The 15,007-nt window shown below is 31.0% G+C and overlaps 1 protein-coding gene across 5 annotated transcripts in view; it reads right to left on the minus strand.

Moving 5' to 3' along the window:
• LOC123007102 (Kv channel-interacting protein 1-like) overlaps window positions 1–15,007 on the minus strand; it is a 74,968-nt gene that overhangs the window by 11,521 nt on the left and 48,440 nt on the right. For 3 of the 5 annotated variants that reach the window (XM_044402153.1, XM_044402152.1, XM_044402151.1), the window contains 2 exons: window positions 9,143–9,334; window positions 309–382 (listed from right to left, as the gene is read on the minus strand). In XM_044402153.1, coding sequence (XP_044258088.1) covers window positions 309–382; window positions 9,143–9,334 — 266 coding nt within the window. Of the gene's footprint in view, window positions 1–308; window positions 383–9,142; window positions 9,335–12,571; window positions 12,924–15,007 lie in introns of all 5 variants that reach the window. The other 2 variants (XM_044402155.1, XM_044402154.1) reach the window with 1 other exon arrangement.

The raw sequence follows: 15,007 nt of genomic DNA on the forward strand, positions 1-15,007 counted from the left end.
CACATTTTCTTTTTTAAATTGATTTTCATTCATTTTTTTAAACAAAAAAAAAACAACTACTCACATGTTTAGCGTATGGCAAAAGCTAAAAAAGTAATTAATTTGCTTTAAAGTTGCTTATAGCGAATCTTCAAAGATCAATTCGCATGAGTAAGTTTTAGTTTGTAATTATTTCCCAATTTGGAGTAAACTACTTAGTTGCAGCATTTAAAAAAATGTGAAGGGATACGTGTGTGTAAGGTCAAAGTTAAACATCCGTTATTTGATGTCATTTGATAAAAGCTCAGGTTAAAGCTAGTTCACTTTACCTCAAAGCTAATTAATCCGCTGTGTTGCTGATCCAGAGTATTGAACACGTAATGAGCATATTGGCTGGTGTTGGCTGAAAATAAACCACAAAATTATCAATTATTTAATAATCAAAAACGCAAACATTTTTTCTATTAAATAAACGCGTACAAAAATTCCCTGGATCAGTTAAGTAGATTGGACTTCTGCACAAACAGAATAATGGATTGCAGCTTAATTAATGACAGCTTTGGCAAACAATAATTGGCCGAATAGCTTGATTGCGAATTTCATTTATAATTTAAATATGGATAACGTGTACCACATGAAAAGATAAGCTTAAATTTTCGTTATTTGAATATTAAACAGAATAAGGCCCCGACGTGGAAAGTCATCATACTTCTGCCACTTTATTTGTAATGTGAAGATAAGAGGGTCTAAATGGGGTATAAATCAGTTATGTTAGGACAAATTATGTAAAATTTAATGTTTTCACGGTGGGAGTAAACTTGCCTTTGAATATTTCATTTTCAAGACATAATCAAGAACGTTAGGGTAATAGCCTTGATAATGGTTATTAATTTGGTACCAGATGCCACAAATTTTAGAATTAATAGGAGCCATTTCGACAGATTACAACAATCTGGCGACAGAGGCGTGTTTACAACTCGACTAAATCACCACCTGACAGTGATTCCTTTGTAAAGTTCAAATTTTCAAATCAACAGAACTACTGCTTTTCAAAATAAGTAATTAAAGCAAATACGCCCATTAAAGATGCAGAATTTGCTTCCAACCTTTTAACGATGGCAGATTTTTTTATTAACTTACTTAAAAGTTTGTGTTTCGTCCAATTAAAAAAGCGAGTCTAAAGTTTAAAATTCGTTTTCTTGCTGCAACATAAATTGTCTAAAAATACTGGCTCATGCTAATTTAATAATTTTCATTTGAATAAAAATCCTTCTTCCGCGGTTACGGAGAGTAATAAATTTAGATAAAAATACTGACAATGTAAAGCAGGCCTGATTTAGACTCCTATTAATAGCCCTCACATTTTTTCTCGACAAATTTGTGCATAAATAAGAGTTTATTTTTAAAAGTAGTTTAACATTATACGATTAAAAAATGTACTTTGATTGACAACCCCAATTGAATTAAATTTTTTATCAAGATATATTTTTAAGTCTCGATTGACATTTCTTTAATTTAAGCATTTCTTTAAGAAATTTTTAAATGTTTTTTTACAAGTTCAGAAATTTTTTAAGCCCGTATTTCTTGACATTTTCTTAGTTAACCAATTGTCTTTTGTAACACGATATTTTACATTTTTTAAATTTAAGCATTTCTGTTTGAGAAATTTTTAAACGTTTTCTTTGAAAATCTAGGTATTGTTTAAACCGGAATTTCTAGACACTTTCTTAGTCTCTCCCACTGTCTTTTGCAACATGATGTTTTAAAAAAGTCTCGGTTGACATTTTTTTTAATTTAAGCTTTTCTTTAAAATTTTTTTTAATCCAGTACATCTGACACTTTCTTAGTCTCCCCAACTGTCTTTTGTAGCACGATGTTATCAAGATCGTAAACAATTATTTACTCCCACACTGTGGCAAATTAAAAAAAAACTAATAATTTTAATTGATTAAAAATAAAATTGGACCTTAACTAAGTAATTATATGATTGAGAAACCACCGCGTATTGTATCCTTCATAAAATAGCCCAGAATTTTATATCTTATCACGCAATTGCGTGCGAAACAGAACTTGTTGAGTATGGGCGTCTTATCGTGTTTGCCCATAATGATCATAATGAAGTTATTTAATTAAGTAAATTCGTTCAAATATTTGTTCTTTGTTCAAAGTAAACCTGAAGCCAGAGAAGCCCCTCAAACTCACATTTCTCTTTACAGAGGTTGTAGGCAGTGGCAATTTTCACGTTTGGTAATCGAGTTAGAGACGTACAAAGCAAGAAAGTGTTGACAATAATAATCAATTCAGCAAGACAATTGGAAATTTTGGAAAACAAACATTTGAAAAACTTCCGTTTCTCTAACGTCAATAAGTTTTGTTTTTAAAACGCGTAAATTTTATTGACGTTGTCGAACAAAAGGATGATAAAAATAAATGATCTTAATAAAACGGTTCACATAAACAGGCCAAGTGTGCTCATATGTGTTAAATGGAGAGAGCGAAAAAGCTCGTATATGCATATAACATGACCTTAGATGAATCTGTTTAAATTTGCGGCATAAATAAAGTAAAAACATTATAAAACTTTTACGGCCACTTTAGTTCCGCTGAACTTATATTAATCGAAAATTTTCATAAATGATTTCGCTATATAATTTTGCGAGCGGTTTTAATTGACAAATAAGCTTCTAAAAGTGTTTTCATGTTATTTGTCCCTATCAATAAATTGCAGCATTTTAAAGTATTCGATTTCATTCTTCATCTGAGTTGGGAGAACTTTTCCATTATTTTCTCTGACAAAAACTAATTTAGTGTCAAACTGCAAACTAATTTAATGGAACCAAGCGGACAATAGAACACATTAAATAAATGTTGGTCTATTAGACGGTGCGAGAAGAATAATGCGATAACATAAAATTGTTGATTGTTATTATGTGGTGTTGGGTTCTTGATGTTACGCAGCTGGATACCGGAATATGTAAAGTGTAAGCATACACTGCAAAAGGTGGGTAATATATTTCAGCTTAGAACACCATCAAAATATATTACACGTTACACAATAAATATTCACAAGATATTATTAGAATGCTTTGGAAACTAAGGTGCGACTTTAATCACTTTTTTTACACGCAACTCACACGCCCGAATTAATAACGTTGACCAGGTTATCACTCCCAATTAGAAATCAATTAATTAGAACTTTAGACATAAAATTGAAATGTCACCATTCAACCGGGCCTTGACACGTATTTAACGACTTAACTTTATTATCGCACTAGTGGGATAACAAAAAATGTATGCAAATTGCGCATGGAATACTAAAACGTGTCATAAAACTGATTACAAAATGTGGGATCCCAATTGTTTTTTCAATTTTTTTTAACGAAAACACCTTTACGCGCATTTTTGTCAGCTCAACAAAACAAATATTCATTCTAATAAAGTAAAGCTTTTTCAGTTTGTTTTCTTTGTGTCTGTTTCACATTTTCTCTAAATTCACTTTGGGTGGAGGCGCCGGGTCTGTTCACTGTTTTCATAAAAAAGCAAAACACATTCTCATTATTTCAACATTTTTTAGCGATTTAATGAAACAAAAATAACGGAATAGATAGTTAGGATGTACGCGAACGATTTTTCCAATTTTTCCCTTTATTTATAGACCCTCAGATATTTGGAAAAGAATTGTTAATAAGGCTGCCGAGCAGAATGTCATCCATCGTTGTTCATTGATAAAAGGAGAGACAATATTTGTGTAACGGAGGAACGTTATTGTATATTTTTCATTTTCTTTTACATTTTACATATTCTGTTCATCGAAAAAAGTTAATCGATAAAGAACCTGACTTCTAGAAAATTGTCCCAATCTCGAAAACTCTTTTATTTGCCAAAAAATTTAATAAAAATGTATTTCAACTTTCGCAGGAAGATAATGTCACGCGATTTTTTTGAGAGAATAGAGCGCATTAGAATAAATAGTGTTGCAATTTGTCATAAGGTTTCACGACTTTGTGCAAAGTTTTTTTCCAGAATGATATAAGAGAACGGAGGCACTTAAAACAATGTGAACAAACGTAAAACGAAAATCTTATCTAGATAGAAAAGGTCATTATCTGCAACTGTGTAACAACGAGACAACAAAGAAGTAAAACAGTGTCGACAGTTTTACGATGATGGTAGAAGAATCTGTGTGAGCATTTATAATGTACTTTTTATTATCGATGCATAAATATTTTACATTCTGAAATGCAATGACATGAATGATAGAAGCAAACAAAACTTTATTGGCCATTGTCGTTTTTAGATTCACATTAATTCTCCTTCGTGTTCTAATTTTGTTGTTTGAATGATATAAATGTTTCGTTTGAATTGTCCTCGACGGTTATTTTCTTCGAGAAGATTTATAAATAGTGCTGTGTACGAATTCGACTCCTATAAAATGCTTGCACATACGACGAGAATAGGGTTTTTACAACTTTATTACTAGTATCGTAGAAAGAATAAAAATAATATAAAGAGCGTAAGACGCACGAAAACTTCTTCCCAAAATACACCCAAATGACAAAACATTGTGTTATAATGCGACGAAATAAAGCTCACTTAAAGAAAAGTATGGTCCCACATGTTTCCAAAATCTAAATCTACTACCAATAAATTTTAATTTGCTTTTTAATTTTTGATTTCAAAATCAACAAAGTCAAACAGTTTTTGTTGTACACATTTGTATAAAAGAATATACATATACATCTTAGTTTCATATATACGGTTATTCCAAATACTCGTAAAGCTTTCATCAATTAAATGTTCTAATGTCTTCTTGACAGATGTTAAATCAAAGAAACTCATTGGACAATGAAAGTATTTTTAATTAGTTGCTGTTCCTGAACATTAATTAGTTCCGTTTTTGCTCATTTTGTCTGTCATTTCGTTGGATTTAAATGTTTAAGTAATTGCGTCGATTTAAAGAACTATTTTGATATAAAAATAATATACAATATTAAACAATGTTTAATACATAAATATATTGTAAAGAATATAAAAAAAATATTGTAAAAGGCTGCTGTATTATTTTTTTTAATTTTTGACTACATTCTTAAAACATGCTGGATTAAAAAAAAACAAGTTTTAAATATATTTAAGTTTCAAGCTAAAATAAATATGAACCTAAAAAGAATACAAAATAGTTAGTATTTAATGAAATATGAATTTTTTATGGAATCCATGATCAATCAGCTTGTTGCAACAGTTTATGTTGTTTGTATTTGCTATTAAAAGTAAACATTTTTTTAATGCGGCAACGCCTTTTTGATGTGACCTTTGTTGGAATTAAGTGTGACATTCTAAAATAGAACAGATAGAATAATGGTCAACTTGATTAATGTTCGAACTATATATCACCAGCACACATCGAGCAAGAGATTGAAATCGGAATCAATCAATTGCCAACCTAAACAGCTATTTTTAATCAACTTCTAGGCGAGAAATAATAAACCAGTCCCAGATTGATAGATCATTATTTCGTCTGCGGACTATCCATCTGATAACAGTGATAAGACATCAATTTGTATGCAGAACGTTGCTCTTTTAAAGAATTGTATTATGGGCGGTGACAAATGATCCGGAGGTCAATTTGTCAACCGTGGCTGGTGGTCAGTATAAAGCTCTATCTACATGTTTTATGATGCCACTCACGACGATCTCTTTAGTCGGGGTCTCGCTCTATCTTTGAAAACGTTCCAAATTTATCTAAATGTTAGCGACAAGAATATTTGAAGTTTTTTTTCTAAATTTAAGTTTTGTTTGATCGAGCAATACATTTGCTCAATCAGCAACTAAAAAAATTGCTGTGCACCTTAAGCAAACAAACGAGTTTTTGCAAATATTTATATACGAGGTAATTTTCATCAGAATTTATGATATGGGTGTATTTTTCAACGGTGCAAATCGAAAACATATACAACTTTGCTCAAAGTCACAGACCACGAACGCATATGTTTAAACACAAGAAGCAGAGGAAATAAACAGTGTGATGCTATGAGAGTAATTTGTTTACACACTATTAACCGACGAGATTGCATTTCTAATTGCAGAAGTTATTCACATGAAAAGCATCGGTCATCGTTGTAATGGCAACTTTAGCAATATCAAAGTTTTATCGTCAAATCAAAGCAGCAGAAACGAAAACAATGATGAGTTAGTGTCATTGTGTTGGCAAGATTGATCAATAAAACCTTCTATAAATATAACGTTTTGGCATACATGAATCGTAAAAGTGACAGATAAATCAGACAAACTCGCATGATTTAGGTTTGGGGCTTTGAACAATAGCCTACAAAAATCTACACACCGAGTTGATTAAATTAGTTAATTTTCTTCTTCTTAACTTTAGAAATTTAATTCCTACAAGAAATTATAACTACCTTTCATTTTTATACTTTGTTAGGGCGATAAAGAAAATCAAGTTTCATTATTCTATGGATCATTAAAATTTTCTCTGAGACAGAACTGTCTGATAAATTACCGTCTTTTCCCTGTCAAATATGAGTTAACTTTTACACCATTTTCAAGCCGATATTACTTGCTTTATTTTATACATATTTTACTGCGAGCTGTAATTCTCGATGGATTAATAGGATGTGGGAAATTTCATTACTGAAATGTTTTAAAAAATGTTAAAATGGAGCGTTTTGTGCCTGTACACCGTTGCAATGCAGCATTTTTTCAAATAGTAATTGTAATTTCTTTTTATATGTATACAAAATGCATTTTTTCATGTAGTAATTGTACTTTCTTTTTATATGTATATGTGACAAAATGCGAAATAATGTAAAAGTAGTAAATTTTACATTTTTTATTTTATGTCAAAGGGGTGTATTAATTTATAAATTCATTTATTTCTGTTTTTTTGAATGTCGTAGAATAAAAATGTAGTAATAACATATAGTTTTTTATTATTGATTTTACTCAAAACAAATCATTATTTTCCATGTGTGAAAAATACTAGTTTTAAATACATTAGAATGTGTAGTAACCATTTTCCAACAAAGCCGTATGAAATAATAATGTTCAATTTAGTTAAAAATAACCCGAATTGGATAAAACTGTGTTCATTACATAAAAAATATTTTTATTTTCTATAGCGTTGATGCGAAATTTCTTGTTTGTTGTTTTAAAAACGTCAGGCAAAGTTTGTGTTTTACAAATACTTTTCTAAATATTCCAATATTTCAGTACTCCATCGTAAATTCTCTTCATGCTTAATTAAAAGTTTAGTTTTCAATAAAGTTTCTAACTTTCTAACGAAACTTAACATCTTTAAATACATAACATTCTGAAACGGTTTATTTAAACAAAAATATTGAACAAACGCAAAGGTATTGTAAGGTTTTATAAGCAAGAAGTATTTTTCAAACATATTACATAAATAAATAATACATAAATTACAATATTATAATTAAATTTCAGAAGATCAAGCAAATTTTTGACACTTAATGTGTTACAGTTTTAAATAACTGTTCCAAGATTGAAAAGTAATGTTTAGACCAGATGATGTTGAGGTGAAATTATGAATGCACTGGTTATGCTCGAGTTAACGGTCGAAAACGTACACAAAGATGTACCAAAATTACTAAACTTTATTTTAATAAAAATTATTGAATACCAGTTGTGTTGAAATAAAAGCTTATTTATTTTGTAAAATGTGTAAGTACCTATCCCAGAAAAAAATCACTTTTGGAGCCGGTTCGAAATAAAACAATAAAAAGTGTTTATCTGCATTAATTTCAATGTTTATTTTTTTAAATATTTTAAAAAACAAATAAACATTGCAATCGGTTAAAACTCTCATTCGTCAAAATTCAACTTTTGTTTTCAAACTAGAAGTTCCCTTATTTCCAACTTTCAAAGTTTTATGTAGCTACTCAAGTTCTAAATAAATGCAGATCGTGTGAGAAAACGACATTACAATTTTACTAGTTTCGAGTAGTGATGTTTAAAGTTGACTATTTTTAGGCGTCAAGCCACAATAAATCTTTAATTACCGAAACCATTTGCGTTAAAACCTTATAAAACTTTAATATGCGAAATGAAGAATGTGGACCAAATTTACCAGCAGAAACTCTGACAAAGGGGAGATATTTGCATACTTGATAACGACGAAATTGACAAGTTGGGACTAATTTGTATGGGAACATAGCTGTTGTTTTAATGGCTATAACAGCTACGAAAGCTGCATTTGGTTAACCACATTTTCTGTTTGCAAATCCTTAACAACTAATCGAATTTATTTTACAAACTATACCACTCAAATTGAATTAAACTAAATTCACATTAAAATGTGATACCTATTATGAGTTGATATCTTGTTGAAATTAACTTTTAATTTCTCTCAAATTCAATTAAAAAGTCTCATAACTGAATTAAATTTTTGATTTTTTACGAAAAACATTGGAGAAATACTCACAAAGGAAATACAGAAAATTCAAAACGACGGAGATAAGCGAAGCGTTGAATTATGACAGATGACGGTAACAGGAAAGCTGACAGAATCTATGCTTACAGTAAGAAAGAACTGTTAAATTACAAAAAAATAATTTCACGCTACAAATCCACGGAAAAATTTATTATCTGTTTAATAAGTAATGTAGATATCATAATAATGACTTTTTCATTTTTATTTACTTCAAGCATTAAACATTTACTGACTAATTGGAATTCCTCACTATCAAATCAAAACTGTGTTTGATCTTTTAATTTTGTTTGTTGTTATTGAAGCATACCTGCTGTTTTCGATAGCCAGAACTACTATACTTTGAAAGCAGACCCAAGTTTTGAATGAGAACAGATCTGTAAACGTAAACAAAACACATATTATTCTCCCAGATCCCGTTTATTTTCTTATCACGAAACACATGTTTCGAGCTTTTTATTCGAATCTCGGCAAAATTAATCATTCTTTACAAATTTTAACTTTGAACTTCCCTCCAATTTCGGCCCCTTTTTAGCCGATGATATATGAAAAAGTGGCACACGTTATCCATAAATTGTTTTTGCGCGTGAAAGCTTCGACAATGCGAAGGCCTTTGAGGTGCATTGGCCGTAATGTTGCTCGCAAAAATTTATGAAGGGTGTTTCTGTAGAACGGCATCAAAAAATGTGCAACGCCACTCACCACCTTGTGGAAAGAACTGCGAATAAATCATTTTAAACGTTTCTTCTTTAACGACACCAGTAGGACACTCCGCTTTGAAGCCGCGATATATCCTCTTGATTTCCGCTTGTGTGAACCTTGTTGCCTTGCAAAGGGCCTCCAAACTGTCCGGTCGGTAGCGAGGAGGTGTTTCTAAATCTTCGAGTTCCGAGTCTGAAACATATCATGTCAGTCTCAGCCTGGTTTTTCGGCTCGTTGGGGATAAGTACCCCAAAAGAGGTGCAGAATTTTCATGGCGTTAAGGAGACTCTCGCGAGATGAATTAAGTATGAGACTGCTCAGATTGGGCCGCTACAGGCCTGAATTATGAACGAGGAGGTGGGAGAGTGGTAATTGTCCGGCTAAGCCGAGGTGCACCGAACTTTCCCTGGAGGAGGAGGACTGATTTAGACCCAATTACCGGAGTTTCTTGTAAATTACAACGCGGGACATTCATAATCAAAATAAATTACTCACAGGACTTAAAACGTGCGATATTCACGTACGGGCTAATTGTATGAATATGCCAGAGGCAAATACGTGTTACCGGAAACCAGCTTCCACATTGTGGAATTCTGTTTTAAATTCTTGTCGAGTTATGGAATACAAAATAAAGGTTCATGTCGAGGTTCCGCGACAAAGTATATGGTTTCTGGTCTATACATCTTTCGATAAAATTTTGCACGGTAAATCTAGCAGATAAACGTCACCATTTTGCTGTAACATCCAATATTTTATCGTGTTTTTCCATTACACTTTCGCCAAAAATAAAAAAAGAGTCAAAGCGGAGCAATAAAATATGTATTGGGAAAATAAAATATGTATTGGAGAATACGAAATGTGAATTATTCACATCATATTAAAGAGAAAAGAAAAATAAATGGCTATCGATTGAAGAAAATAAATTTTGTTCAACAAATGCGAATTCTGAAAAACAATCTCTAATCTCCAAAGTTATTGAATGTCAATAAAGAGTACCAAAAAAATGTACATACACAAGTTTATTTTCACAAATTAGAAATTATATCCTAGGAAGTGAGACAAGCAGTAATAAGAGGAGCCTGATATTCCTTTGTTAGGTCAAATGTTAAAGACACAGCTAATGAGCTGGATTCATTATAATATAGAATAACACCCTTAATAATTCTCTATAATAAACTTTATTATTATTATACCCTCGTCCAATTTAATCATTTTGATCACAATATAAATCTCGATGTAATATAGTGTTGAACTTAATTAGCAGTTTAAATTTCAATCATCGAGTAATTTGTGTAAACGGTATTTCTATGAAACGTGTAATATAAAACTGAAAAAATACTCATTTGGTGGTCGTTAAAATTAACACTCTTGTTGTTACTTCAAACGAAAACTACATTCTTTAACAAAAGTACTGAGACTAAATTATCTGCCCGATAATTACTAACTTTATTGTGTCAAATATACTGCCTTGTTTATTTGTTAGTATATTATTTTCCACTTATCACTTTTAACATGATTGTTCGTAACATGCACGTGATATTACTCGTGATGACGTTTATTACTCTATATGTGTATCAAAAGGGACATATTTTTAAAATTCCTAGTTTTAATCACCATCAACTTCAAAAGGATTGGCTTTACATATCAACCAACTACTACATGCAGGATTAATTCATAAATGAATTAAAGCTCCTTCTATACCCAATTAAAATTTGTTGGTGTTCTTAAGTACGCGTTTAAAGTTGCTAATGAGTGGCAAATACAAAAATCCGGGAAGATCCGTGCGCTTAAGTAGGTTAAGGGCACTTGCTTTTTTAATATTAAAACCAGGTCAGCTCTACACTCGAAATAAAATTTTGAAGAACACTTAAATTTTGCACTTGCATTAAAAATAAGAGGTAAAATTACCGGGATTTTTTGAATTATAAATGTAAAGAACACAAAAAATGGTTTGGTAATACAGCCGGTTTGCGTAAAAAATCCGATAATTTAAAAATATTTCGATCAATTTATAAACGTGAGCTGCTTGGGTGGAAGGAAAATATTACGCCCACTTAACAAATTCTATTTAGTCGGGTTACTGATAACTCCATTTTCCACTGATTTGTGATAAGTTCATAAACGAGTTTTCTTTCTGATTGATTGTCGAATAAGAGGTTGTACTATAATCAGATACAGTGTTTTTCTTTTGGTTTTCCTCTTTTGTCAAATGTATTTCACCATTATAAAAACTTTTTCATTTGATATATTAATGTCAAAGAGACGTAGGTGGGAAATAGTTTTGAGAAATAGTGAAATACAGTTGACAAAAGAGGAAAACTAAAAGAAAAACATTGTAAGTTCATAAAAATGTTACTTGTTACTGAATGTGACCAAATAATACTGCCCATTTAATGAGGGATTATTGTAAACAACGCATATGGACTTATGTGGTTTTTGCAGTAACCCAACGATATGTACATACAAACATACATACCTATTTCTTCCTTAAAATAAGCATTAAATACTTCCGAACTCCAAACTTTGCGACTCGACAATATTGAAGCATTCAAACAAATTAAATCTAATTTTAAGTGCCATTGTAAGTTTTGTAAACTGTTGTTTAAAATTTTCGTCATTTAAACTTAAATGTGATTTGATTTGTATCATATGTTTGTTTGAAAAGTTTTGAACTTCGGTTCAATTTTTACCGAGAGAAGTAAACTAACAAAGCAGCTTAAAAACACATATCGACATTTATTTTTATATTACTAATACGAATGAGATTTTATTATATTTATAGACGCTAACAATAAAGTTAAAAGGTTTGTTAGTGTTAATTAATTTTAAAAATAAAGTATTTTCTTTTGCTGACCACATCAACAGTTTTTAAGCTCTTAACAATTTAGCTGTCATGTTCAATTACTGACAAACAAAAGTACAAAATAATGTGAAAGCGAATACTAAAGTCTGTATTTACAAAGGAAAAATTTGTTTGATAAACATTTCGTTTTTTGTTTGCATCCGATTCTCTAGCAGAATACTCGTTTGTTTCTATTTTAAAAACGGCAAATTTTAAAAATCATGAAAATATAAAAATGAATAATTTATGTTTGTATCAGTTTTATTGAATATTAGATATTTAAAAGACGGTGCTTAACTGGTAGTTAAAGGCAATTCGGTGTCAAAGTGCACAGTCATTTTGTGAAGTTAATGACGCTAATAAGCACTTTGCCCACCAACATGACTTCCAACTAATCTTAAACTTTGTTAAAGAGAGTTTTAAAGGGATTATCAAAGTATAGTAAAATCGAAAACCCTTTTTAGTATCTTTACAAGCTGAGAGTTAGAAGTGGTAACAGCAGGAAGATGCATATTTAACGCAGATCTCGCATACCGCTTAACCCTTTTGTAGTGAAGTGCTTTACATTGTTTATCCCTCTTGTTTACCTAAAGCGAATTTAACTCCGGTCCAGGCTTCTCTTACGTAGCTAAAAAGTCGTCTATACAATGGCCTGCGAGATCTATGATGTATAATTCCGTTAGTCTCTTCTTCCTGTGACTCGTTATCTGGCGCTTGCCTTTGCTGCTGGGGTGGCTGTTGGGGCTGCTGCTGCTGCTGCTGTTGTTGCACCATGGGGTACATCATGCGCCCGGCATCCTAAAGCCGACCCGCGCCACGACAGCGCCCCCCTTTACTACATCCTACGATAAAGCGCTGAAATCAAGTGAAGACCGGAGACCATTGTGTTATCGTTAGTATACGTGGCGGTTAGTTGGGTTAGTTTGCTTTTCCAGACATCTGTAAAGAAAATCCACAAATTACCAAAGCGAAAGACTTGTTGAATAAACATTCATCCAAATCCGATACAAACTCGATTCAATGTAATTTAAATTTCAAATGAAGATAACACGGATTCAAAAGGATACGCCGCAGATAAGATGTGTAAGCGGTTGTAGAAGGGTCCTGCAATATTGAAATTTTTTTGGGTTCATATGCTGAGATTGTGGGCGATGTAGATACCACAAACTATGCTAATTGCTATAAAGCATTACATGTACCTAATTAATCTAAATAACAACCTTTTCGATGTTCAAACTTATATTAATAAATATTTTTATAATAAATACTTTCATGATTATACATGAGAGTTGTTTTACCATAAAATGTATTGGGTTTGTGTCTTTACTAAAAGTAATCAATATTAAAATTATTTCCGTCTTTCGTAAACTTGTAGACTGTCTAATGTTCAAATGTTTCCGCTTCCCTAAAAATTGTAAGTGATAAAGTATGTAAGTGGCCGGTAAGAAGGTGGCAAAATAAAAGCTAGTTTAACGTTGTCCTCTTATCCATCATTAAAACCATCATCTTTGATCTGTTGGACCCCAAAGCAGCGGGTAACGACAGTACAGACTGTTTATCATGTAATGTGTAATTTTATGCAGTTATTAAAATGAATAGCGTTTTTATTATTTTAACATGTATCTGGAATAGATACTTTCATTACACCAACGAGCATTGTACTTAATTTGTCCTAAACAAATTTTTAAATTACAAATTTAAAAATCACGAAAAGTGCATATACTTATTTCTTCATTTACATCCTATTAATTTAAATTAGATTTGGAACAAAAACTAATTATTATTACCATTTTATGGCTATTAAGACAACTAAAGTTTTATGTAGACAAAATAAAAATCGAGGTCGTAGTTTAAATTCGAGAGACCGGAGGGTTGTTAAAGCTCCTAAAAAACGAATTTACACCTCTTATTAATTAAAAAAAAAAATGCCACAATAGTAACCAAACCAAATTGAGTTTTTCATCCGGAAAAACTGGTTTTGGAAACTGAGTACATAAAATAATCATTTTACGTACTAAGGTAACTTAGCCAAATAGGGCCCACTTAATTTTTACGATTTTTTATATATTTTTTGAAATATGCAAAGGTTTGGATTTATTATCGAAATTGTAATTTGAACTTTTGTTTTACAATGTGTACCTACCACAAAAATGCCTGTTTTGTTAATTTTTCTACATGTTTTAATATAAATATAAAATATTACAAAGGGCCTTTTTTGGACCTCCTAGCCCCAAATAAGGCCCACCATCGACATTAGATAAGGCCCATATTTAAAAATTGAGATAAGATTTTTCGTTAATCGTATTAACAGTAAGTAAAGGAAAAAATCTTTAATAAACAAACAAAAAACAACATAAACAATACAAAAAAAGTAAAGAAACTTCAAAACATATATTATTAATATGTAACTAGAAATATTTAATTTTAACATCCAATAGGATAACGCATCAGTTTAGAACATAATTCACCATTTACAGTCAACTAAAAGACACATCTAGGAGTAACTTGTTTAATTGATGATAGATGGCTGGAGGTCCAACGTAGGCTAGATGCTTTTAATTTTCTTCACAATTTAGACGAAAAATTAACGGTGGGCTTAGGTACCTACTATTTTATTAAGTCCCTTAAATGAGTTTCTAAAACATCTATTTCCAAGAGTCTATATAAAAAACTATATTTTTGGTTTTACAAAATGTCACGATAATATTTAGAGATTTTCACAATTTTAAAAATGCGGAGCTAACTTTTCAAGCGTATTTCAAGAGATTCTTTTTGGTAAAAGAGCTTTAATAGAACGATTTTTTTACGAATGCGTTAGCTGGGATCAAAATGAATATCGGTTTCAAAGCCAAAAACATTTTTAACACTGTTTACAGATTTTATACATTGCTATTAAAACCCGTTTTACAGCACGTATTAAGTTTTATAGAACTGCGTCTCTTATTTCTGCTTTATTCACATTTAAAATTAAAAATAAAACGATTTATTGTAGGTTCATTTAATATTAAAAAGTAATAAAAACT

Source organism: Tribolium madens, unplaced genomic scaffold, assembly GCF_015345945.1.
Source record: "Tribolium madens isolate multiple individuals breed KSU strain unplaced genomic scaffold, Tmad_KSU_1.1 Scaffold_3;HRSCAF=73;Tcas5.2_LG2, whole genome shotgun sequence".
Lineage (NCBI taxonomy): Eukaryota > Metazoa > Arthropoda > Insecta > Coleoptera > Tenebrionidae > Tribolium > Tribolium madens.